This window comes from Oncorhynchus mykiss, chromosome 2 (assembly GCF_057628025.1).
Source record: "Oncorhynchus mykiss isolate SJ-2025 chromosome 2, ASM5762802v1, whole genome shotgun sequence".
In the NCBI taxonomy this organism is placed as follows: domain Eukaryota; kingdom Metazoa; phylum Chordata; class Actinopteri; order Salmoniformes; family Salmonidae; genus Oncorhynchus; species Oncorhynchus mykiss.
This window is the reverse complement of record NC_143023.1, coordinates 66,508,920-66,536,907: the sequence shown is the minus strand read 5'-3', so window position 1 is coordinate 66,536,907 and position 27,988 is coordinate 66,508,920. Positions and strand designations below refer to the sequence as shown.

At 42.1% G+C, this 27,988-nt stretch overlaps 1 protein-coding gene across 3 annotated transcripts; it reads right to left on the bottom strand.

Annotated features, from left to right (window-relative positions):
- Positions 1-965: 965 nt before the first annotated feature.
- Positions 966-27,988, bottom strand: vps9d1 (VPS9 domain containing 1). 3 transcript variants are annotated; one of them, XM_021569256.3, is made up of 16 exons: positions 27,867-27,988; positions 19,814-19,886; positions 19,413-19,613; positions 19,170-19,329; positions 17,699-17,813; positions 11,620-11,682; positions 10,757-10,809; positions 10,374-10,461; positions 10,147-10,232; positions 9,574-10,037; positions 9,362-9,491; positions 8,676-8,881; positions 8,298-8,376; positions 6,078-6,182; positions 3,341-3,457; positions 966-2,204 (listed from the first exon to the last, which is right to left on the bottom strand). In XM_021569256.3, the coding sequence occupies exons 1-15, from the start codon at positions 27,936-27,938 to the stop codon at positions 3,346-3,348; spliced, it is 2,007 nt and encodes a 668-aa protein (XP_021424931.2). In that variant the 5' UTR covers positions 27,939-27,988; the 3' UTR covers positions 966-2,204; positions 3,341-3,345. The 3 variants fall into 3 exon arrangements, with proteins under 3 accessions (XP_021424931.2, XP_021424940.2, XP_090061728.1); XM_021569265.3 differs by having other exon boundaries at positions 966-2,161; XM_090205602.1 differs by lacking the exons at positions 966-2,204; positions 3,341-3,457 and adding an exon at positions 5,231-5,351.

Here is a 27,988-nt window from a genome sequence, read left to right as displayed (position 1 = left end):
TGGGTTCGGCAGACGCCAGGAGAATGCTACCTGCCCGAATGCATAGTGCCTGCTGTCAAGTTTGGTGGAGGAGGAATAATGGTCTGGGGCTGTTTTTCATAGTTCAGGCTAGGGCCTGAACTATGAAATATGTATTCCCGCAGGCCTCTTGCTTAAGCACTCCCAAGGTGCCTTCCCCTCCCCCCTGGAAACAAAAATAGAATAATTACTAACGTAAAGTGAAACATTTCAATAATCAAAAGTCCTTTTGATATGCACATACGTCTGCAGGACCGGCTACAAAATACTTCACAACAATTATACAGACCAACAACGAAACACAAGACATACCAAGAAGCTCTCCCTCCTAACAAAGGAACACTGGCTTTTATCCAGCTGGGGAGGAGTTTGTAATTGCCGACAGCTGTATCTCCTGACGAGAGGGCGGGGTCAGAGCTCCAATCTGAAATGGGGCCGACCAATCAGCTGCTTTGGACTTCAGGAAGCAATTTCCTGAAATACACACATACATAAACCCAAAACACAGAAACTGGGGAATGTAACATCACTGGGGCTAAGCTTCCTGCCATCCAGGACCTATATACTAGGCGGTGTCAGAGGAAGGCCCCAAAAAAATGTCAAAGACGCCAGTCACCCAAGTAATAGACAGATCCCTCTGCTACTGCACGGCAAACGGTACTGGAGCGCCAAGTCTAGGTCTAAAAGGCTCCTTAACAGCTTTTACCCCCAAGCCATAAGACTGCTGAACAATTAATCAAACGGCCACCCAGACTATTTACATTGATCCCCCCCTGTTTTTACACTGCTGCTACTCGATGTTTATCATCTATGTGTAGTCACTTTACCCCTACCTCCGTGTACAAATTACCTTGACTACCCTGTACATTGATCCGGTACAGGCTTTTAAGTAAGCATTTCACGGTAAGATCCACACCTGTTGTAGTCGGCACATGTGACAAATAAAATTTTATAAAACTCTTTAATTAACATGCCTCAACGTTATACTGTAATAACACCAGTTCATGATAAATTCATGTTAAATTCTGTAAGTATAAAACACTATTGTTGTGAAAACATGTCAAAATGCCTTCCATATCTTGCGCGCACACTATTACAGTGATTTTGTGATGGGGATTTCAGAAGTGGGACAAACCTAAAGTGCAAAAGTTATAATTAAATTAAAATGTAAGTATTATCAATTTCTGTTCTAAGATGCTCCTAAAGAGCAAATAACACCCCCCCCCCCTCCCTTGTGAATCCCCTCTATAACACCATCCACCCAAGTGCACAAAATACAAAAGATTACTTCTAAATATCTGCCAACAAGTTATTACCAACTAATTTCAACAGTAAATTTGTTTTAATCATGGTCACATGGGGTCCCCATATCTCAATTGTGCATGTACTTTTACACAGAGGAATTGATCCCACACATTATTGCACGCACACACATTCCCAGGTAGCACAATAAATACCAACCTAGTTATTTTCTTCAGAATGATCCTAAAACATCTCCTGAATGCAAGGATTAAAATGAAACTAGAATCTAAATACATCTAAAGGCATACGGGTCTTCATTTCCACCTCCTCTCCTAAAATAAGAATCATTTATCATAATATACTGTAAGCATCTCCACAATCATTTATCAATCCATGCTTTTTTAGAGTTTCAAAAATACACACATTTTGCTCTGTGGTGGTAAATAGTGCTTTTTCAGACATGAACTCAATTAAATGACAGGGTCAGTTCATAAATGAAAGCATTTAAAATTAGCAATATTGGACAATAGCAAGAAAATATTTTCTAGACTTCAGTGACTTATGACAAAGCTTCAAGCACTTGACCTAAATGCCCCTCAAATAAGGGGACTCATAACCACAGACGCTGTAGTCCATCCAGACCATACCACATTGCAACTAGTCCAAGTACCAGTCAACAGGCCATGTCAAATCACTTGGCTGAACACAAGCAGAACTTGGAAATCATGTCCAGCCCATCAGAACCATTGTTGCATAGAAACTACAGTTCAATAGGGAGCACTTTAAAAAAAAGAAAATGTATTTGAAAGCCGAAGTATAGGATCCTTTCTTGCGCAGAATATCTGAATTAAGTTGAATGGTGGTCCAGTCTGCAGCTAACAGGCACTGTCACTCCAGAGCACTGCAACAAGGGGAAATACAGGTTTCCATTTCAAAGCAGCACCCTGAAAAAGCAAACAATAAGCACTCAATTCATTGGTACCCAACACCCAGATACACAATGTGAGACCAACAATGTGCTCAAGTGTCCCGTTACTGTATTTAATGGATGCCCTTTCAATCAATGAACTTGTGGGTTGAATGTTCTTAGGTGTAGAAAAGTTGCTATTCACTTGGTCCAGGGTTGCATTCCAATCCTTTACCCTTCTACCTAAAGTGTACACTTGCTTACACACCCCCATGGAGTTAAAAGCATTGGATTAGTGTAAGCATGGGCTAGGGAGTTTCCCTTTTACACCAGTCCATTCCTTCTGACATCCATAAGGGGTGAAAGAGTCCACACTTCAGAGAGAAGGGGAGATAATCAGACTACAGCACTAGCCTGCACCTCCATGTTATGTAGAAGTGCAGTACAGAGCCCATGTGTGTAGTTCTACAGAATCTTTTCAGATCAATAGGAGCTGAACTAAGAATGCCAATAATCCCCAAATTCCAATACAATTATTTGATTAAATTCTGTAAAACATTGATTGGCCACTCAATAAGAAAACGCTACACCCCCCCTTTATATACATGGCGACAACGGGCTGTTCCATTTAGGACGCATGAATTGGGAGGAGATCGGATTGACATTTAAACTAAATCTGTTATTCCATCTGAAATGTGAAACAGAGGAGTCCTTCTCATAACTGAACAGCCTTGCATAACTGACAGCTCTGCAGACAGAGCACACTTTTAAGTCAAATGTTTAGTTAGCATGGATTAATTATGTCACCGGGAGTTTAGGTGGGACTGTTTGATGATGTCATATATAATTAATCCCTGTGTAACTTCTCCAGCTCTGGGAAGACTGCTCAATGGCCCACTATACTATATGACTCATCCAACTTCATAGATACTGAGAACAATAAACCCTCCAACCCCAATCAGTTCAATCACTTCTAGTTGGGCCCTTTCTCAATGTTATCATAGAATTCTCAACTTAACATTTCATTTCATTTTAACATTGTATAGGGTAACATCAAAACAATGGAGATTAAAAACTAAATAATATTGAAGAATTTCCTCTAAACAAGGATATATTTGCGAAAGATCTTGTTTGTACTCAGTGTGATGTTTGATCATCTTGGATGTATATTACCTGTATCAGGCCGATTTAGTGTTGTGCAACTGAAAACCTCCTGTGTGCAATGACTCCACATATTGCAGAGCACTTTGCATAGATGTCAAGCAGTAGCCCTCCTCTCCAATCAGATACCTGAGACAGAGAAGAACTGTTAGAACTCTCTGCACCATCGTTGTACAATTTACAGACAGATCAACAAAATAAAATCAACATACAGTGGGGCAAAAAAGTATTTAGTCAACCAATTGTGCAAGTTCTTCCACTTAAAAAGATGAGGCCTGTAATTTTCACCACAGGTACACTTCAACTATGACAGACAAAATGAGAAAAAAATCCAGAAAAATCACACTGTTGGATTTTTAATGAATTTATTTGCAAATTATGGTGGAAAATAAGTATTTGGTCACCAACAAACAAGCAAGATTTCTGGCTCTCACAGACCTGTAACTTCTTCTTTAAGAGGCTCCTCTGTCCTCCACTCGTTACCTGTATTAATGGCACCTGTTTGAACTTGTTATCAGTATAAAAGACACCTGTCCACAACCTCAAACAGTCACACTCCAAACTCCACTATGGCCAAGACCAAAGAGCTGTCAAAGGACACCAGAAACAAAATTGTAGACCTGCACCTGGCTGGGAAGACTGAATCTGCAATAGGTAAGCAGCTTGGTTTGAAGAAATCAACTGTGGGAGCAATTATTAGAAAATGGAAGACATACAAGACCACTGATAATCTCCCTCGATCTGGGGCTCCACGCAAGATCTCACCCAGTGGGGTCAAAATGATCACAAGAACGGTGAGCAAAAATCCCAGAACCACACGGGGGGACCTAGTGAATGACCTGCAGAGAGCTGGGACCAAAGTAACAAAGCCTACCATCAGTAACACACTACGCCGCCAGGGACTCAAATCCTGCAGTGCCAGACGCGTCCCCCTGCTTAAGCCAGTACATGTCCAGGCCCCTTTGAAGTTTGCTAGAGAGCATTTGGATGATCCAGAAGAAGATTGGGAGAATGTCATATGGTCAGATGAAACCAAAATATAACTTTTTGATAAAAACTCAACTCGTCGTGTTTGGAGGACAAAGAATGCTGAGTTGCATCCAAAGAACACCATACCTACTGTGAAGCATGGGGGTGGAAACGTCATGCTTTGGGGCTGTTTTTCTGCAAAGGGACCAGGACGACTGATCCGTGTAAAGGAAAGAATGAATGGGGCCATGTATCGTGAGATTTTGAGTGAAAACCTCCTTCCATCAGCAAGGGCATTGAAGATGAAACGTGGCTGGGTCTTTCAGCATGACAATGATCCCAAACACACCACCCGGGCAACAAAGGAGTGGCTTCGTAAGAAGCATTTCAAGGTCCTGGAGTGGCCTAGCCAGTCTCCAGATCTCAACCCCATAGAAAATCCTTGGAGGGAGTTGAAAGTCCATGTTGCCCAGCAACAGCCCCAAAACATCACTGCTCTAGAGGAGATCTGCATGGAGGAACGGACCAAAATACCAGCAACAGTGTGTGAAAACCTTGTGAACACTTACAGAAAACGTTTGACCTCTGTCATTGCCAACAAAGGGTATTAAACAAAGTATTGAGATAAACTTTTGTTATTGACCAAATACCTATTTTCCACCATAATTTGCAAATAAATTCATTAAAAATCCTACAATGTGATTTTCTGGATTTCTTTTCTTCTCATTTTGTCTGTCATAGTTGAAGTGTACCTATGATGAAAATTACAGGCCTCTCATCTTTTTAAAGTGGGAGAACTTGCACAATTGGTGGCTGACTAAATACTTTTTTGGCCCACTGTAACCTCATCATCATTGTAGATTGAGTGATTGAATACCAACACCTGATATGTTATTAATTTTGCCCTTAACAACAAATCAACGCTCACATCATTTCCTTCTGAGGATTACCATAAAGATGGTTTTATGCAACAACTTCCCTCCTCATATCAGACCATTCCATGACTTAACAAGGCAAATGGTCCAGTAAAACAAGTGTTTTTTTCCTGGCCCATCTGTATATAAAAGGGGGAGGGAAGAGCAGATTTGTGGGGAGGATAAAAAAGGCAGGACAGTAAGCAGGGTGGAGGTTTTCACAAGGGAGCAGTGAAAGGCCTGAGCCTCAAGTCAACTCTGGGTGACCTTAAGCTAATGAGACCAAGACACGAGAGCAACTCATGCCAGGGCTGTGTGTGTGAGAGAGTGAGCGAGTGAGAGAAAGAGAGATCGAAAGATATCTATCCATAAGCTTCTATGGTGGGGGTGGGCCGGGGGCGCGTGCTTTTACAGGCATGTAAATAACATCACCCCATTCTCTTTACTTTTTAACGTGTCATTCTGGAAATCACAGCAATAATTCCTACATGGGGGGCCCGCCTCTGTAGGGCCTTGGACCCAGTGAGCACAGCCTTCCCTACACTCTGCTCTTCCAAACCACTGAGCTGTATAAACATCAAGTAGGCTTTTATTTGTATTTTTATTGGAAAGGAAAACCAAACCAGAATATCCCCACATTCCTTTATCACTGCCAATCTAACCAGCCTATTAAAGGCTGTTTTTACTAAGATAAATAGAGCTCTCGGGTGTGGTCTGAGCTGACACGCAAAGGGAAACTGATACAGACTAAGCCAGAGGTTGACAGTCTCCAGAGTTGAGATTAGAGGGGGAGAGGTACAATGGAGTTGGGGACATGTTTTCTGTGAGGTGAACGTTAAAAGTGTGTATGTAAGTTGGAGACCTACCCTTCATGAATGAACTCCTCCAGGGCAGCACACTCTGACACCAGCTGAGGCAGCTCACAGTGCAGAGCCACATAGGAGAGGATGGGCAACAAGTCATCTGCCCCACTAACAAAGAAACAGAGAAGAAATTAAATCAAATAATATTTGAAATGGTTGTGTTAGAATTCAATTGTTAAAAACAAATATATAATCTGTTGTGGTACACATTTTCACAAATGATAATATCTCCACTGGTCCAGTGACCCTTATTAATCACCCATCAACCGCAATCACAGACTTCTTTGCGTGAGAAGGTGGATGACTGTCGCCTTACTGACCCAGCCAGAGGTAACCAAATCCCTGGCATGCAAGTTAAAGAGGTGTGGACCGTGTCATTTAACCCCAGAGAGCCAGGGCTCACACTTCACACCCATAATCAAAACCAAAAATAATAATGATCATTTTTTTTAAATCACACCCTCCTTAACTGTAAATACACAGAGACACATACATTCCTAGAAACTTCAAATTAGTGTCTATAAATTCCAGTTTTAGCATAAATCTCAAATTCAGGGTCAAACATGAAGCGTCATAATGCAACCAGTCATAGACAAAGTTGACATATTTAAAAAGACATTACAGTGTTCTGAAAAATCTTAGAAAAACATTTTTGATATTGAAAAAGACAAAGTGAAGAGAGATGTAGAGGAGTGTGAGGGAAAAAAATACATTGAAATGGGAGTTGGTTCAGACAAAAGAGGATAGAGAGGACAAAATGAGCCCCCACCTAGTCAGAAACAAAAGAAAGAATGAGACGAACAATGAATGAGGAAGTTGGCTGCAGACTGTGTGTGTGTGTGTGTGTGTGTGTGTGTGTGTGTGTGTGTGTGTGTGTGTGTGTGTGTGTATGTATGTAAAAAGGAAACTAAGGTGACAAGGAAAAAGGGAAAATGGATTGATAATGTTCACACATGCGTACTGCATTCATACTTTCATGTGAACACAATAGAAAGTAATTAGTGAGAATAATGGTCACATTGAAGCCATTCATTCTACAGTCCCAAACCGACTCCTCAGAATAGGAAGCACTTCTTTCAATAGTGTGGCCAACATTTTTCTTAAAGTGAAACACAATAAACATTAAGAAGCAATGGAGAAAATATATTACCCCCTAAAATGGAAACTGTTGGAAACAGTATGCCATGTTCAAAACCAAACATCACACACACCCCAGAATATCTTGACGAGACCTAGCTGACTAAACTCCACTCCATGCTGAAGGAAGTTCCTGATGAACTCCACCAACAGAGTGGAGCAGAGACCAGGCTTTGTGGAATTCAGCTCCGACTACATCGATACAAGGAGACAGATACAGAGCATGAGCTTTTCTCTGAATGCCCCTAAAACATTAATATGAGACAGAGAAAATGAGAGGGCCAGAGATTTGTTTTGTTGGGCGTGGGAGCATAGAATTGGAGCCCACAATCCTCTAACAGTTTAGTTTTAAATGCGCCTTGTATAAGCTCATGCAATGGGCTACGATGCAGACAGCCGTTTACTGGGTGTCATTTAGGTAGCTTGTGGACTGGCTCTTAAATTTTTGTGATCTACCTCATCAGTTTCCTGCCTACTCTGGCAAGCCTCATTAAATCCTCAAGTAGCAGACCCCTAAATCAAGCAAACAACCCAGTAAACTTCCTCACTATATTACTCGCCCCCAACCCCAACCTCAAGCATGCCTTAGCGTCTACGCTCTGTATTCCCTTCAGATGGTCTCTGATCTATAGCTCTTTCTGCTACTCAGTAGAGCTGCTTTCCCTCCCACGGCTCCTATGCCAGCTGGGACCTGCAAGGGTAAGTTCCAGACAAGGCGACCCACTTTGAGGGTCGGCCAGGATGAGGCACTCTGCAGGGGGCGGTGATCCTTGGCCAGACCCCTACTGCGTCTGGCCTTAGTGAGCCCTGATGAAGTCTGACAAGTCGACCACTGACTGAGGCAAGAGGTCCTAAATTATATTAGGATCCCCCCCTCCCAAAAAAAGATTATGTACCGTAAGTCCTAGTCTTTATAAAGCACAAACAGAAGAATGAGGGGAAAAAACATTGAAATATAAATAACACTATTTGAAATGTGTGCGAGTCAGTGTGAGAAAGAGAGAGAGAAAGAGACCTGAGAGGGAAATCAGCATGATCCAGCACGTGATCATGTTCATAAAAGCAATGTTGCAGTACTAGACTCACATAGCTGCTGTTTTGGAATCCGCCTCATGAAGGCAGCAGTAGTCCTCAGCACAAGCACAGATCAGACGCAATGTCCGAACTGCAACAGAACAGAAAGCAAAAACAAAAGGTGACTAATAGATAGGGATATGGAAAACAACATCAATTACATTACACAATTAGACCAAACAAGTCAATTCAGCTTCCAGCCTGTCTAAAATAAAGTGTACTGGATGTTATTTTGCCAGAGAGACATGGATTTCCCACCCCCCCATTTAATTCATTCAGCACAATAAACAGTGGTGCTAGTAGAGATCAAATGCTTCCCCTGTATGAGCAATGTGAAGAACACTTCCCACACTATCATTGTCCAGTGAGGGTTTTAAGGGGTTCACTCACCAATGCACTCCAGCTTTTTCTGGGGACAGCAATCTCTGCACAGCAAGCGAAGCTCCTGCACTGCTGATTCATAGGGGTAGGAACCATGCAGCACAACATGGTCTTGGGGGTACAGTTTCGATGCGACACCAACGTCACCAGGTGAGGCGTCCTGATACAGCCTCATACTGGACTCAAAGGACAGCTCCCGCTCTCTGTGGACCTTCCTGCATAGTCCAGGACACACAAAGATACAAGGGGTTACCATGAATAATCAACAGGTTTTGTGACATGACTGACAGCAGCTGTCATACTGAACTACTTTCTAAGTGAGCATTAGACTGAATAGATCAACGAACGGTTGCACAACAACCTTGTAACAGGTCTAGAAATCATCTCACTAAACTGATAGCATAAATCAACAATAGGAGAAGAGGGAACAGCTTCTACTTGTAGCCTACTGACGCCATCTACTGACCACTGCCTGGCATCCGACTCATTCTGCATACAAGGAGGTTTCAATCATTATCATCATCATCATCATCACAAAATATGTAAATGTGATCAGAGCAGCAAAATATATAGTGTTGGACTGGGTTTTAGTATATTGGCCATAAAAAGCAGTCATATGAGCACCGACTGTAAATTAAAAGACTAGAAAATTGTAAAAAAGCTAAACGAGGGGTTAAGACCTGAAGCTGCTTTACCTGAAGAGGGTCAACAGAGGGCTCCAGATGGGAGTGAAGAAGGCTTCCTCTATGCTGGCCACACACAGGTCCTTAGAATTGGCTGTGTTCAGACACTCAAATGAGAGCAGACACAGAGACAGCAGTTGATCTGGAACACAAACAAATATGTTTATCATTTCTTCTATATATTTTCCATTAGAGAACACATTTCCTGTCAAAGTGAGGTTTACCAATGGCAATATGGATGTCCTTCACTATAGCCTTCAGGTGCTTTTTGAGAGCATGCATCTCCAAGTCCTGAACGAGGAACTCCTGATTTAACTGTGATGGTTCAAAGATCATGTCAGGGTCCCTATGAGAGGGGTCCCGGTCCATCTGTGTCAGGAACTGCTCCATATCCTCAAACAAATTCTCCCTGTCCAGAGTATGGGGCCCATCACTATCCAACTCTGCCTCGTTGGCATTATGGTCATGGGAGGAGGAGATATTGAGAGAGGCATCGGAGGACAGACCTGTGCCAGATTTTGAAACGTTCTGATGAGAGTCTGAGATCAACAAGCTCTGAGTGCTGCGGGAGGGTTTCATGGGCAGGGCAGGACTTGCAGGTAGACTCTTGCTCACGATTGGATAAAGCCTGTTGTAAACTCTGTACTGGAGCCTTTTCAGTAGCTTAATCACAGGGTGGTCTGGACAGCTAGGATACACAGAGCACACAACAAGTTACTCCTCTATTGAAATGGAAATGAAGTAACATTATGTTTGGCAAAATATATGACTGCCTTGTGCTGCCTCGTGTTCAGTACCTGAGAAGACATGAAACAAGGCCGGTGACCAAGGTGGCATCATCAGGATTTTTCTTGAGTTTCGCTTTCCAAAGCTTGGGCCAGTCCTGTAAGTCAAACACATACACAGGATGAGGACACAACTTGACAACAGTCACTTAGCCAATAACCTTATCATTCTCTGAAAACACTGAAGTTCACTTATCAACACAAAGGCTTGTCAAGTTGTTACTGAACTCTGAACTCACATGATCTTGTTCATATTCCAAAATATTTGTGTACAGAACACGTTGTTCCTGTTCTTCTCCATTAATTGTTCCAGACGCAGCAAACCTCCTGCATACAGCACAGACAGATTACTAATCTGATATATGGATGTAACTGGAGCTCAGCTCCAAGCACCATTCATTGACTTTCATTCATGGGTGGATTGAGTGGTCAATGAAGGGAAATCGTTTGGAAATATTCTATACTTAACTGCAAGCACAAGTATCAGCTTTCTGTTCTGATTCTAATCCCTACAGTTATACTTCCGACATTTCTTACGCTGTTAGCCTGTAAGGCCATACAACTGTGAGGCTTGTACTGTGATGTGTAACAAGCTCTACTGTCTAGGTGGATGAATGTTCACCTGTTGGCCTCCTCCTGCAGCCTCAGTCTCCTTTCCTCCATCTTCCTTTGGAGCTTCACAGACATTAAGGAAATCTTCCCAAATGTCCACTGGCTCTAAACATAATATAGCAGCTCACCCCAAAGCTATATGCCTACCACCATGGACAACCAACAGCATTCATTATCTCAGAAGGTGTTTACCTTTAAAACACCAATAGGTCGATCACTATAATTGATGATGTAACCCTTTAGGCTACTCCTTGCATGGTCTGCGGGGGTGTCCGGTACACCAGTGCAAGAGGTGTCTGGGATGTGTGTTCCACGGGTCACACGTAGGGATCCTTGAACCAAGATACCATCATTTGGATCCTGGTCTTACTCAAGTGGATAGTCTTACCCAATAACCCCTAGACTTATATAATAATAATAATAATAATAATAATAATAATAATAATGATAATAAACTAACCCCGAAAGTCTAGCCTGACGAGTCGATAACTCACACCAAATTCTTCCGCTGCTCTGTCATTCGCTACATACTTTAGTCTGAGATTGCCATCATTGAAATCGTGTTTGTGATGACGAGGGGCGTTCTACAAAACAAAGTCATCAGCGATTGGATCGTCTCTAACCAGTCATAGTATCAAAGCCAATGACAATGTCAAACTGCTGCTTTACCCACGTGTGTTCTGGCTCCGGCCCAACCCACAAATCAGACGGTCCCGAATGTGTTCGTATTCGATGAAGGGTCAGGGAGGTACTCAGATCCAGACTCACTGCAGAGAAGAAACTAACGTCCGTGGCCTAGTGTTTGGCTGGAGCAAGGACTCTGGGTAGCCAGGCAACTGAAAGTCCACATTAAATATCAGAAACAAAGGATACTGCATCTTGCCTGGCCTTGGCAATAATCAGGTTCTCCATCATCTGCCTCTGAAGAGAGAGAGTCTGAAAGAAAATGTATAAATATTTAGGATTTCTAGAGATGTTAAAAGCATGCATGTCAGATATCTCATACATAATGTAATTAGTAAATAAGAAAAGCAATATTTTCCAGGAGGCAGAATTCTTGTTGAAAGGTAAAGATAAAAAAGTTATTATCACCTCAACACTACAACCAGTATTAGCCTGAGGTTGGCTAACTGCTGACCGATTGCATTATATATGGCTTATCAGGGTCTGAACAATGAAACGTCATAGTTTAAGGGTTGTCATTGATTGCACTCGAGTAGGCTACTGGAGAACTAACCACCCTGCGAGTATATACGAGGAAGTCTGTGCTACATCTCTTAGTGTGCATAACGCATCATTGGGACAATTAAAGTACATGGATATAAAAAGTACAAAAGTATGTGGACATCTGTTCGTCATTAATATGGAGTTGGTCCCCCCTTTGCTGCTATAACAGCCTCCCTCTTCTGGGAAGGCTTTCCACAAGATGTTGGAACATTGCTGCGGGGACTTGTTTCCATTCAGCCACAAGAGCATTAGTGAGGTCGGGCACTGATGTTGGGCGATTAGGCCTGGCTTGTATTCGGTGTTCCAATTCATCCCATGTTTAATGGGGTTGAGGTCAGGGCTCTTTGCAGTCAAGTTCTTCCACACCTATCCTGACAAACCATTTCTGTATGGACCTCGCTTTGTGCACAGGGGCATTGTCATGCTAAAACAGGAAAGGGCTTTCCCCAAACTGGTTGCCACAAAGTTGGAAGCACAGAATCGTAGGAAGCACATAATCGTCTAGAATGTCATTGTATTGTGATTTCCCTTCACTGGAACTAAGGGCCTTAGCCACGAAACATAAAAAACAGCCCCAGACCATCATCCCTCATCCACCAAACTTTACAGTTGGTACTATGCATTCGGGCAGGTAGTGTTCTCCTGGCATTTTCCAAACCCAGATTCGTCCCTTGAACTGCCATATGGTGAAGCTTGATTCATCAATCCAGAGAACACTTTTCCACTGCTACAGAGCCAACACTTCTCCCGACGAACAGTTATTGTGCTGACGATGCTTTCAGAGGCAGTTTTTTGGTAGTACCGAGGACAGACTATTTTTATGCGCTATGAGCTTCCGCTCTCGGCGGTCCCGTTCTGTGAGCTTGTGGCTACCACAATTGCAACTCTGTAGATCATCACATTCTTCACCAGCCTATTGATTTCATATGAACACACATGACTTGTGCAATTTCGGCACAGCAACGGCTTTCACAAACGCTCTCACTGCATATCTTACATATCCCAGCTTCACGAGTAGGCAGATACTGATGTTTGAAGAAGTAAAACCGATTTACTTTCCTCCATCTATTACAAGGTTTAGTCAACATGCTTTAACCACTCCTGGAATCTTCTGTGTAAGATAACTAATCACAATGTCCAACAAGACTCCAGATATTACATTTTATTTTTTATTTTTTTAAATAAATCCTGTTTCTCAGTGTCATGGCTGAACAAGGACAATATACATCTAGATGGTTTGTCTATGTATCAGCAGGACAGAAGGGCGGCGCCGTGTAAGCTCAAGGGGGAGGTGTGTCTTTGTTAACAACAATTGGTGCACAACCTCTAATATTAAGGACGTCTCGAGGTTCTGCTTGCCTGAGTTAGAATACCTCATCAAATGACATTTATTTATATAGCCCTTCTTACATCAGCTGATATCTCAAAGTGCTGTACAGAAACCCAGCCTAAAACTCCAAACAGCAAGCAATGCAGGTGTAGAAGCACGGTGGCTAGGAAAAACTCCCTAGAAAGGCCAAAACCTAGGACGAAACCTAGAGAGGAACCAGGCTATGAGACGTGGCCAGTCCTCTTCTGGCTGTGCCGGGTGGAGATAACAGAACATGGCCAAGATGTTCAAATGTTCATAAATGACCAGCATGGTCAAATAATATTAATCACAGTAGTTGTCGAGGGTGCAGCAAGTCAGCACCTCAGGAGTAAATGTCAGTTGGCTTTTCATAGCCAATCATTAAGATTATCTCTACCACTCCTGCTGTCTCTAGAGAGTTGAAAACAGCAGGTCTGGGATAGGTAGCACGTCCGGTGAACAGGTCAGGGTTCCATAGCCGCAGGCAGAACAGTTGAAACTGGAGCAGCAGCACGGCCAGGTGGACTGGGGACAGCAAGGAGTCATCATGCCAGGTAGTCCTGAGGCATGGTCCTCATAAGCTGTGGACCACACTATTTACCAAGAGAGTTTATATAAATTTTTCGTAGCTGTCTATTTACTACCACAAATCGATGTTGGCGCACTCAACGAGCTGTATAGGGCAATAAGCAAACAAGAAAATACTCACTCTTGGTGGCCGGTGGTTTTAATGCATGAAAACTGAAATCTGTCTTACCTAATTTCTACCACCATGTCAGCTGTGTCACTAGAGGTGGGAAAAAAAAAAAAAAAAAAAAAAAAAAAAACTTGTAGATCACCTTTACTCAACAGACAAAAACGCATACAAAGCTCTCCCTTGTCTTCCATTTGGCAAATCTGACCCTAACGCTGTCCTCCTGATTCCTGGTTACAAGAAACAAAAATAAAAAAAACAGGAAGTACCAGTGACATGCTCAATATGCCCAATATGGAAGTGGTCCGATGGAGCGGATGCTAAACTACAGGACTGTTTCACTAGCACCAGGATTCATCTGATGGCATTGAGGAGTTAACCACATCAGTCTTCATTAATAAGTGCATCGACGACGTCTTCCCTAAAGTGACCGTACGTACATATCCCAGCCAGAAGCCATGGATTACAGGCAACATTCGTACTGTGCTAAAAGGCTGGAGATGCCGCTTTCAAGGAGCGGGACACTAATCCGGATGCTTATAAGAAATCTCGCTACGACCTCCGACAAACCTTCAAACAGGCGAAGCTTCAATACAGGACTAAGATCAAATCCTAATACATCAGCTCTGACACTTGTCAGATGTGGCAGGCCTTGCAAACTATCACAGATTTCAAAAGGGAAAGCCAGCCACGAGCTGCCCAGAGACGTGAGCCTACCAGACAAGCTAAATGCCTTCTATGCTCACTTCGAGGCAAGCAACACTGAACCAATTGAGAGCATCAGCTGTCAGACGACTGTGTGATCAAGTACTCCGTAGCCGATGTGAGTAAGACCATTAAAACAGGTTAACATCACAAGGCCCAGGGACAGACTGATAACCAGGACACGTACTCAGAGCATCTTCACTGATATTTGCAATCTCTCCCTGACCCAGTCTGTAGTACCTACATGTTTAAAGCAGACCACCATAGTGCCTGTGCCGAAGAACACCAAGGGAACCTGTCTAAATGACTATCACCTCGATGTACTCACATCTGTAGCCATAAAATGCTTTGAAAGGCAGGTCATGGCTCACATCAACACCATCATCCCTGTCACCCTGGACCTACTCCAATTTGCATACCACCCAAACGGATCCACAGATGAAGCTCTCGCGATTGTACTCCATACTGCCCTTTCCCACCTGGACAAGAGAAACACCTATGTAAGAATGCTGTTAATTGACTAAAGCTCAGCGTTCAACACCATAGTGCCCTCCAAGTTCATCACAAAGCTAAGAATCCTGGGACTGATCACCTCCCTCAAACTGGATCCTGGACTTCCTAACAGGCCGCAAACAGGTGGTGAGGGTAGGCAACAACACATCCGCCGTGCTTAGTCCCCTCCTGTACTCCTTGTTCACCCATGACTGCGTAGCCGTTCAAGACTCTAACACCATCGTTAAGTTTGCTGACAACATGACGGTGGTAGGCCTGATCACCAACGATGATGGGAGCCTATAGGGAGTAGGTCAGAGACCTGGCAGTGTGGTGCCAGGACAACAACCTCTCCCTCAACATCAGCAAGACAAAGGAGCTGATCTTGGACTACAGGATACGGAGGGCTGAGCACGCCCCCATTCAGATCAACAGAGCTGTTGTGGAGCGGGTCGAGAGCTTCAAGTTCCTCTGTGTCCATGTCCCTAAGGATCTATCATGGTCCACACACACCAACGTAGTCGTGAAGAGGGAACGACAGCGCCTCTTCTCCCTCAGGAAGCTGAAAAGATTTGGCATGGTCCCTCAGATCCTTAAAAAGTTCTATGGCTGCACCATTGAGAGCATCTTGGCTGGCTGCATCATCGTGTGGCATGGCAACTGCATGGCATCGACCGCAAGGCGCTACAGAGGGTAGTGCGTATTGCCCAGTACATCACTGGGGCCGAGCTCCCTGTCATCCAGAACCCCTATACCAGACGGTGTCAGAGGAAGGCCCTAAAAGTTTTCCAAGACTCCACCCACCCTACTCATCACATACACTACTCCTGCTACTGTTAATTTTCTGTCATGTGGACTATTCACTTTATTCCTAGTTGTACAGTACCAGTAAAAAGTTGACATGCCTGCTCATTTCAGGTATTTTCTTAACTTTTTCTGTTTTCTACATTGTAGAATAATAGTGAAGACTTCAAAACTATGAAATAACACATATGGAATCATTTAGTAACTAAAAAAAGAAAAAAAAAGTGTTAAACAAATCAAAATATATTTTATATTTGAGATTCTTCAAAGTAACCAACCGTTGCCTTGATGACAGTTTTGCACACTGATGTCTACACTATTATTTTACAATGTAGTTACTTTAAATATGTGTGTATGCTAATTTATTTCATATTTTTCTCTCTTTTTATCGAGTATTTAGAACATACAATATACTTGCAGTGAAGCCGCTCAACAACTACATCACATTAGTCATCTAACAGACTCGCATCCGGAGTGACACACAGAAGCAACAAGGGTCAATGCCCTGCTCAAGAGCACATCGACGGATCTCCCACAAGTTCAAAAACGGGGACCCGAATCAGCGATCCATCAGCCACTGGCCCAAGCTCCCAACCGCCAGCCCTCCAAGATTCCCACCCCCACAGTTCCTCAAGAGCTGCCCCTCAACCATCCAAGACCCCCATACTTCCATTCCCCACCCCCAAGACCCCCCAAATGTACCAAAAACAAACTAAATGAACAAAAGACAAAGGGAAAGGAAAACAACAATGCAAAAAAACTTTTGACTGGTACTGTATGTACATATCTACTCAATTACCTTGTACCCCTGCACATCCTGACTCAGTACTGGTACCCTGTGTATGTAGCCAAGTTAGCGTTACTCATTGTTTATGTATTATTACTTTTCTAATATTTCTCTCTCTCTGCATTGTTGGGAAGGGCCCGTAAGCCTACACCCATTGTTTACGAAGCATGTGACAAATACAATTGGATTTGATTGACCCGAAAATAAAAGCTCTCCATTTCAGATTCTGATCATTTATAGGGCTATAATGCCTTCTCCTCCTCCTCCTCCTCTTTTGAGACAAAGGAAATCAAAACAAAACCACTCCTGGTCCCTCTGACTACCTTTCTTAATGCCTCCTTTAACATATTTGAGACCTCAAATTGATTGTTGTTGACGAATTGCACTCCCACCAGAAACCGAAGTTCTCCCGTCTTCCATTCATTCCGTCTTCCATTCATTCTCAATTAATTAATTCAATCGCGCAGCATCAGAATCAACCTGCACTTCCACCATTTTCCCTCCTGAGCTCTTGTTGGGTCCATCTGATTTTATACCAACATCAGGCACTCAAGTGTGTGTGTGCCCATGCACAATATGTGTAGTGAATATAACAGCTGTGTGGATTTCACAACCTTTCTTCTTTACTTTGGATGACATTTCAATTGTGATAAATTGAGGGTACTTGTTAGTAAACTAGTTAGTAAGTTTAATACTGTGTGTCATATTACAGTAGAACAAAGCTAAAAAGAAAGTTTGTGATATCCACACAGACGTTATATCCACTACATAAAAGTAGTGGATATAAAAAAAAAAAGTAGTGGACACACACAAAAACTTTGTTCAACTGAATATGGTGTGTGGTGTCTGTTTGGTATAAGTGACATAATAACACACAAACACAAAGACTGACCAGAGAAGTCTTCTGTGTACGGGCCTGAGCAGGGGGCAGTCGGGCCAGACGAGCTTCACAATTTGCTTTCAACTTCTGGTTCAACCGTGATGCCTCCTCTATGGGTGTAAGCTCCCTTTCATATACACAAAAACATACAGAAATATTTAGTCACATCTTAAAAAGTATCAAGACTACAACTGGGGTGGGCACACTATGTGCATTTCAGTTCTGCAGTATTAAAATACTCTGCACTAACCAAGTCTGCTTTTAAGTAATTAATTTTAAAAAATCATAATATACAGTGTGTACAAAACATGACGCCTCCTTCCATGAGAGACTGACCAGGTAACTCCAAGTGAAAGCTATAATCCCTTGATGTCACTTGTTAAATCCACTTCAACCAATGTAGATGAAAGGGAGGAGACAAGTTAAAGAAGGATTTTTAAGCCTTGAGACCGTGCCTTCGGAAAGTATTCTGACCCCTCGACTTTGCACATTTTGTTATGTTACAGCCTTATTCTAAAATGTATTAAATAGTTTCTCCCTCATTCTACACACAATACACCATAATGACGAAGCAAAAACAGGTTTGGAAATGTTTGCTAAATTATATTAAAATTAAATACATTTCCATAAGTATTCAGGCCCACTTTGTTGAAGCACCGATTACAGCCTCAAGTCTTTAAGAATGATGGAGGCCACTGTGTTCTTGGGGACATTCAATGCTGCAGAAATGTTTTGTACCCTGTTCCGTACCCTGACGATTTCAGCTTATTCTGAAGGAAAAAGAGGGTGCAACTCAATATTAGGAAGGTGTTCCTACTGTTTTGTGCACTCAGTGTAACTGCAATAATAGTGGAATTTTATTCACAAAACAAATATTTTGGACCGATAGAAAATTGCATTTTGATGGTGCAGCCTTCCTATTTGACAACAAAAGATGTTGTCAAATGGGAAAGCTGCACCCTCCCTTCAGTGTCTCACAGAGGCTTGGTAATCTCCTCAGGAGCAGAATCAACAATGGCAGACTTGGGTAGTAGAATTCGCTCTGCCATTTCCTGGTTTTAATAATGTCAGTTTGTGACAAAACAAGCAAGTATAGTGTAGAGAATCATTGTACATCTAAACCGATGTGAAACATATTTTAAATAACCAAAAATATTGTATTTTCAGATGTTTGAAACTGGTGATTCAAAACCGAGAGTAAAAAGATGCAAACGTGGGGGAGGGGAGAATTGTTTGAATTCAGGCAGTTGTTGCAATTCGCTTAGGTTCCACAAGGGGGCCACATTCTACATGTAGATTACTTAATCACCTGCCTCTTTCACAACGTAAAAAAGTTCTACATTGACAACCATTCTCCAATTGACTTCTGATGAAGGCGTCTCATGAATACTGTAAACAGAGTCCTTCTGCTGTCACTGAAGGGCTATTTATATTTCCCATTTGCACCCCGATTGTTTAGTCCTCAGTTTCTATGATAACTCACTTCCTGGTGTCCTGTGACTCCACTGTCTGCAACCTCTGGAAGACTTCTGGGGGCAGGAAGAGGGAGACCACCCCTCCACCCTCAGAGAGAACTCTGCGGTGTCCAGGCCTGGGGTTATATTTAGGCCCCGAGTCAATCTTCTCTTGTGGTTGTGGCAAAACTGGAGGAGGGACAGGAGGATGATACATTCTGGGAAAAAGTCATATGAAAAACATAACAAAATTTGAGGATAAATATATTTACCAATCTTTCCAGGGTTTACTGCAACAGATGGGGCTAAGGCTGTGGTCAGGCTGAGTGCTGCTGAGTTGGTTGGTGTGGTGGTGGAAGAGGGAGGGGTAGGGGGTTCATCTCTCTTTCCTACGAGGGACTTGACTCTCTCCAAACACTGCTCAGCTAGCCTCAACATCTTTTCCACCTCTACTGCTACCATCTCCTCCTCCTCTGGGTGAGGAAAGAGAAAATAAAATAGCAGTTAGTGAAGAAATGATCAATAAACACAGCCATTAAGATGTAGTTGCAGTCCCATCTTGAAAGCATCACAACAACTCTCATTTACAGAGCACCTCTTGAATGAAAGGAGATGTATGAATTGTCCTTTATTTAGTTTTGCATAATGGAATATAGTCCAGGTCTCATCTTACTCCTCGATTCAGCATCCTCCAGAAGTGCGTGGGAGATGAAATTGATACTCCTCAAGTATTCACAGTAAGCTTCCTAGAGAGAAAAAGTCAGCTGTAAAATTCCAACAGTTGAAACATAATAGCATTAAAACATATAGATAGAACATTATACCAACAGGGCAATAAAACATAGATAGAACATTATCACATAATACCAACAGGGCAACTACTGTAACAAATGATATTGCAGCAGTTACATTTTTTAATTTTACAGTGATGATGACACAGTGAAAAAAATTGTTACATGTTGCCACTGCAGAGAAGGGTGTGATTGCAGCCCGCAATTACCTGTGCAGTTCGATCCACCATAATCATTTTGCAGACCATAATTAATCTATCTACATTTAAATTAAAGTTTATGCTTATAATTTCCGACATTTGGTAAGCTATATTATAATTTCCGACATTTGGTAAGCTATATTATAATTTCCGACATTTGGTCGGCCATTTATTTGTCAACTATAGTGTGATACATGCAGCGTCTCTTTTGTCATAACTTTGTTGGCCTAGAACAGTGGTTCCCAAACTTTTTATAGTCCCGTACCCCTTCAAACATTCAACCTCCAGCTGCATACCCCCTCTAGCACCAGGGTCAGCACACTCAAATGTTTTTTTTACCAACATTGCCAGCCTGCCAGACACTATAGGATACATTTATTAAACATAAGAATGAGGGTGAGTTTGTCGTCACAACCCGGCTCGTGGGAAGTGACAAAGAGCTCTTATAGGACCAGGTAACAAAAAATAATCAATAATTTTGCTCTTTATTTAACCATCTTACATATAAAACCTTATTTGTTCATCGGAAATTGTGAATAACTCACTACAGGTTAATGAGAAGGGTGTGCTTGAAAGGATGCACATAACTCTGCAATGTTGGGTTGTATTGGAGAGAGTCTCAGTCTTAAATCATTTTCCACACACAGTCTGTGCCTGTATTTGGTTGTCATGCTAGTGAGGGCCGAGAATCCACTCTCACATAGGTACGTGGTTGCAAAGGGCATCAGTGTCTTAACAGCACGATTTGCCAAGACAGGATACTCTGGGCGCAGCCCAATCCAGAAATCTGGTAGTGACTTCTGATTAAATTGTCACAGAACCGCTTGTTGCAATTTCGATGAGGCATAATTGCGCACCCAACTCACTCAGGTGCGTCGCTATATCACATTTGACATTGTCCATCAAATGAGTTCATTTGCACACACCAAAAAAAATCATACAATGATGGAAAGACCTGTGTGTTGTCCTTGTTAATGGAGACAGAGAAGAGCTCCAACTTCTTAATCATAGTCTCAATTTTGTCCCGCACATTGAATATAGTTGTAATCCCTGTAATCCTAGATTCAGATCATTCAGGTGAGAAAAAACATAACCCAGATAGGCTCGTGTGAGAAACTCATCATGCAAGCGGTCAGACAAGTGAAAATTGTCAGTAAAGAAAACGTTAAACTCATCTTTCAATTAAAAAAAAAACGTATGCGTTATATGGTCGGTGCCTATAGTGCAGTGCAGACAATACACAAGAGTTCAGGGGTCTTGCTTTAACAAAGTTAACCACTTTCACTGTAGTGTCCAAAACATCTTTCAAGCATTCGACTTGGCAGCAAGAGCCTCTCAGTGGAAGCTGCAGTGTACCCAAGTGGTGTCGGGAGCAACTGCTTGCACGCGCGTTACCACTTCACTATGTATCCCTGTCATGGCTCCCGACGCCACTTGGGTACACTGCAGCATCCGCCGAGAGGCTCTTGCTGCCAAGGGAATGCCTGACAGCTTGTTTGAAAATGTGAAGAAAACTATTTTAAATTTTTAATGGGAATTAAATTTTTATTTGGCGTACCCCCGACAGCATTGCACGTATCCGTACCCCAGTTTGGGAATACCTGCCCTAGAAGACTAAATAAAGTAGTGCTCACCAGAATAATGTCTTACATCAAAAGAATGAATGCATTAGTAATCTATAGTTAACACCATTAACACCAGTGAAGTTGTCTGTTTAGTTTAGGGACTGGGGAGAAAACGCAATAATCTTCAAAATAGTAGAAAGGTTATTCCTGTGCAAAATGTCATCCATTTGACTGGTTTTATAGAAATTGCAAAGCGGAGAAAATTGACAAGATATTTCTGATAAGAATGCAGTTCATCTTGGGTGCATATTTTGTGGTTGAAATACTGTCTGCAGTTTCAAAGATAACACATTACCCTCGCATTCACATTGTCGCAAGAGATGCTGAAAGAAATAAATAATTTTTCTCCACTCCTTATCCTGAGACAAAATACATTTTTGTTGTATAATTTCACTGTCAGAAATGCATAATTCTCCAGGAGCTAATAATATATTACGCTACATGTCAGGTTAAAGGCCTACAGTCAGTGTCCATATTTCTGTTACTATTCCATTTAACCCATATACAGTGCATTCGGAAAGTATTCAGACCCCTTGACTTTTCCCACATTGTTTTGTTACAGCCTTATTCTGATTCGGATTAAATTGTTATTTTTGTCATCAATCTACACTCAATACACCATAATGACAGACTTTTTTATTATCTTTGCAAATGTATAAAAAAAAAAAAAAAAAGAAATATCACATTTACATAAGTATTGAGTACCCTTTACTCAGTACTTTGTTGAAGCACCTTCGGCAGTGATTACAGCCTCAAGTCTTCTTGGGTATGACGCTACAATCTTGGCACACCTACATTTGGGGAGTTTCTCCCATTCTTCTCTGCAGACCCTCTCAAGCTCTGTCAGGTTGGATGGGGAGCCTCGCAAAACAGCTATTTTCAGGTCTCTCCAGCGATGTTCGAGTCCGGTCTCTGGCTGGGCCACTCAAGGACATTCAGAGACGTGTCCCAATGCCACTCCATTGTCTTGAGAGTCCTTTAGGAAAACTCCAAGCGGGCTGTTATGTGCATTTTACTGTGGAGTGTCTTCTGCCTGGCCACCATAAAGGCCTGATTGGTGAAGTGCTGCAGAGATGGTTGTCCTTCTGGAAAGTTCTCCCATCTCCACAGAGGAACTCTGGTCACCCTGACAGAGCTCCATCAGGTTGTTGGTCACCTCCCTGACCAAGGGAAGTGACCAAGAAAAATGTATGAAGAAAATAAAAAAGTTTGTATACATTTTTGAATAAGACTGTAACAAAACAAAAAGTTGTAAAAAGGGGTCTGAAAACTTTCCGAATGCACTGTACTTATGAGGAATATATTATGTTCATGGATACTCATGAGCCGGATATCAAAGGTGCATGTAAACAGCTTATCCCGAATAAGCGGGATATGAGCTACTATCCGGAATACTGTGTGCATGTAAACGCGGTCACTGAGTGCTAGCTAGAGCTGCAGAAACGTTACACAGACAGGAGACGGGGTGGACACCGGTAGCTAGCTAGCTAGGACACTGGTAGACAGTGTCCTTCACCACCAGCTATGCACTGCTTTCCCGCAGTTTTGTCAATGTTACATGCTGACCACACCAGCCGTGTTGCTTGCGCGAGCATTGCAAAATAAATGTACAGATATGTTATTCAATAATTTCATCCCAAAATGCTCGCAAGCGTCTGCGTAGCCAAGTGCTAAAAAAATTACCTGGTTCTATTTTAGATGCCCTGCAAGTCCTGCCTCATTGGTTTTTAGGCTCATAACCACGTGGGTGATTGAAAGACGAATAAGGTCCACAAAAAAAAAAAAAGTGTTACCAAGAGCAATGTGTAATATGGAAAAATTAGCCAACAAGGCATTTGTGTTAAGTGCATGGGGGCCATCAATTTTATGCACAGCCACTATTGCGGTACGGTTCTAGAAACATAAAGCCCTCTACTTTCATATCACATCAAAATCATTTCACGATGGCAAAATATACACTTAAGGTTAACACAGTTGCAGTCGACAGTATTTTTCAGTGACAACACGTTTGTGGCGTCCATCTTCCGTTTACACAAAGATGTTCGAAGACGCAGATAGCTAATTAGCACAGGACTGTCTTCCATCTGTGTTCCATAAACAAGTGCTGGAACATGGTTTCTTATGTTTCCAAAACGTTGGCGCAAATGATGTGGCCAAGCACGACTCCAACACCATCATTAAGTTTGCTGACGACACAACAGTGGTAGCCTAATCACCGTCAACGATGAGACCTGGCAGTGTGGTGCCAGGACAACAACCTCTCTCAATGTGAGCGAGACAAAGGAGCCGATTGTGGACTATAGGAAAAGAAGGGCCGTACAGGCCCCCATTAACATCGATGGGACTGAGCGGATCGAGAGTATCAAGTTCCTTTGTGTCCACATCACCAACAAACTATCATGGTCCAAACACACCATGACAGTTGTGAAGAGACACGACAACACCTTTTCCCCCTCAGGAGACTGAAAAGATTTGGCATGGGTCCCCAGATCCTCAAAACATTGTACAGATTCACCATCGAGAGCATCCTAACCTGTTGCATCACCACCTGATATAACAACTGCTCGGCATCTGACCGTAAGTCGCTACAGAGGATAGTGTGTATGGCCCAGTACATCACTGTCAAAGACTCCAGTCACCCAAGTCATAGACTGTTCTCTCTGGTACCACATGGCAAGCGGTACCGGAGTGCCAAGTCTAGGACCAGAAGGCTCCTTAAGAGCTTCTACCTCCAAGCCATAAGTCAGCTGAACAATTAATCCACCCGGACTATTTACATTTTATACACACTGATACATAGAAAAAAACTGAAATACTGTTATTTTTCCTGTAAAACTGCCCTTTCCGTCCTCGTGCTAGCTAGCAGTAACCACCACAGCCAATCAGCTCCTTTGTTGTTCAACGCGATGTGCAATTCCATAACGGCTGTTGTGGCTAATGCTAGCTAGCATGAGGATGAAAAGGGCAAACTAGCAGTATTTCAATCTTCTCGATAGAGCAGTGTGGATAAAGGTCAAAGTTGGTGTACAGTGGCATACAGGGTTGGGTAGGTTACTTTCTAAATGTAATCCGTTCCAGTTACCTGTCCAAAATTGTAATTAGTAACATTACGTTATTGAATTTGAGTAATCCAAAAGTTCTGGTTCATTTTCATTACTTTCCCCTTAAGAGGCATTAGAAGACAAATTAATGTTGCCAATTGAACAACATTTATTGCAGGATAAATCAATGTTAGAGTTCACATAGCTGGCTATAAATGGATGTTGCATTTTACTTTATGGGGTGGTTATGTAGGCTTCTTCTAACCCATTGCTTTCTACTACAGAAAAGAATACAATTAGGTTTTATCTTTATCAAATCGTTATTTATCACATGCGCAGAATACAACAGGTGTACAGTGAAATGCTTACTTACAAGCCCTTAACCAACAATGCAGTTAAGAGATAAGAATAACAACTAATTTAAGAGCCGCAGTAAATAACAATTGCGGGGCTATATACAGGATGTACCGATACATTACATTAAAAACCAAAAAGTATGTCAGATTTCCAGTCATTCCAATTAATGTAATACCCCTTGACATTCAATAATAGGACTTGGAAATATGGATGTACTGTACCAGTCAAAAGTTTGGACACACCTACTTACTCTAGGGTTTTTCTTTATTTTTACATTGTAGAATAGTGAAGACATCAAAACTATGAAATTACACATCATATAGTAACCCCCCCCCCAAGTGTTAAACCAATCAAAATATATTTTAAATTTGACATTCTTCAAAGTAGACACCCTTTGCCTTGATAACAGTTTTGCACACTCTTGGCATTCTCTCAACCAGCTTCATGAGGTAGTCACCTGGAATGCATTTGAATTATCAGGTGTGCCTTGTCAAAAGTTCATTTGTGGAATTTCTTTCCTTCTTAATGTGTTTGAGCCAATCAGTTGTGTTGTGACAAGGAAGGGTGGTACACAGAAGATAGCCACCCAGGAAAGGAAGAACCAGAGTTACCTCTGCTGCAGAGGATAAGTTCATTAGAGTTAACTGCACCTCAGATTGCAGCCCAAATAAATGCTTCACAGAGTTCAAGTAACAGACACATCTCAACATCAACTGTTCAGAGGAGACTGCGTGAATCATGGTTGAATTTCTGAAAAGAAACCACTACAAAGGACACCAATAAGAATCAGAGACTTGCTTGGGCCAAGAAACAATTGACATTAGACCAGTAGAAATCTGTCCTTTGGTCTGATGAGTCCAAATTGGAGATTTTTGGTTCCAACCGACGTGTCTTTGTGAGAAGCAGAGTAGGTGAACGGATGCTCTCCACATGTGTGGTTCCCACGTGAAGCATGGAGGAGGTATGGTGGTGCTTTGCTGGTGACACTTATTTAGAATTCAAGGCACACTTAACAAGCATGGCTACCTCAGCATTCTGCAGCGATACGCCATCCCTTCTGGTTTTCACTTAGTGGGACTATCATTTGTTTTTCAACTGGACAATGACCCAACACACCTCCAGTTCTGTGTAAGGGCTATTTGACCAAGGGGAGTAATGGAGTGCTGCATCAGATGACCTGGCCTCTACAGTCACCCGACCTCAACCCAGTTGAGATGGTTTGGGATGAGTTGGACCACAGATTGAAGGAAAAGCAGCCAACAAGTGCTCAGCATATGTGGGAACTTCTTCAAGACTGTTGGAAAAGTATTCCAGGTAAAGCTGGTGGAGAGAATGCCAAGAGTGCGCAAAGCTGTCATCAAGGGTGGCTACTTTGAAGAATTTCAAATATACTACATGATTCCATGTGTTATTTCATAGTTTTGATGTCTACTATGTAGAAAATAGTAAAATAAAGAAAAACCCTTGAATGAGTAGGTGTGCCCAAACTTTTGACTAATACATTGTATATTAGCAAAATTGTTTTACCCGAGCTGAACTCCCTCAAACTTGTTGCAAGAGGTCATTTTTCATTGGATTGTCGCTGGTCGCAAAAAAAAATATTGATAGGCAGCTTTAACTTATTCAAGTCAACAATTATTAGTTAAAAATACCCATATTAATTTATTTACAGCCATCCACAACAACCACAATCTGTAAGGCGCAAATAGCTAAACGAAAGATCAGCAATGTGAATCACATCAATGCACTATGCAGATATCAATACCTTGATATCCGTATCGACTGTAGGCCACACCCTTGCCATTGGAAGACATATCTCGGACTGTAGCCCACAAAAGGATATTCCTGCTCATTATCATAGTGGTCTCTGACTTGTGGTCATCCTCGCTAAGGCGGAACAAATATTTTTTCCTCAGTGGCGGCACGTAACCTAGTGGTTAGAGCGTTGGGCCAGTGACCAATAGGTTGCTAGATCAAATTCCTGAGCTGATAAAGTAAAAATATGTCGTTCTGCCCCTGAACAAGGCAGTTAACCCACTGTTCCTAGGCCGTCATTGTAAATAAGAATTTGTTCTTAACTGACTTGCCTAGTTAAATAAAGGTTAAATAAAATAAAGTAATATATTTCTTCAAAAGTATCTGTAATCTGATTACAGGTGTTTTAATGTAACCACAATTGCATTTCCGACCCCAGTGCAGCTAGGTGTAAACAAGCAAAAATCTAGGGTCAGGCATTCTAAGCATCTAGAATGGGCTACAGTAGTGTATGCAAATACACCCGCGTTGCTAAAAGCACCCATCTGTTATCCATCGCATCAGATTACACATACATTTTAAGATAAAACGTTGCACATGTATAATACTACAACGATGGCATAGCCTAAACTGAAAAAAAACCTCTTGATAATACTTTTATTTCCCTTTTGGCCCATATTTTAATCCCATGGACTATCATGGAAATCTAGAATATAAAAAAAAGTTACTTAAACACAAGCAGGAACCAATAGGAAGTTCCTGCAAATGCAGGAATGCCCACAAGCAAGAAACCTCCGAATTTCAGGCCGCAATCACACACTATAGACTGCAGCTGGCATCGGATAGCCCCGCCTATTTTGTGGTTGTTTACATCAACGATAAAGCGTATATCTCCTGGCTATATAACTCGTTTGCTACTGAAATTGTAAATCTGTTGAAATATAGACATTATAATACCTTTTGTCGGTTCCCCGCGTCCAGTTGTATAGCCACTTTAGCCATTTTCATGGCATTTTGAAGGGGCTTCATTGCAACGCAGCGCCAACTGCGGTCAATCAATGTTCCGGATATGCACTCCG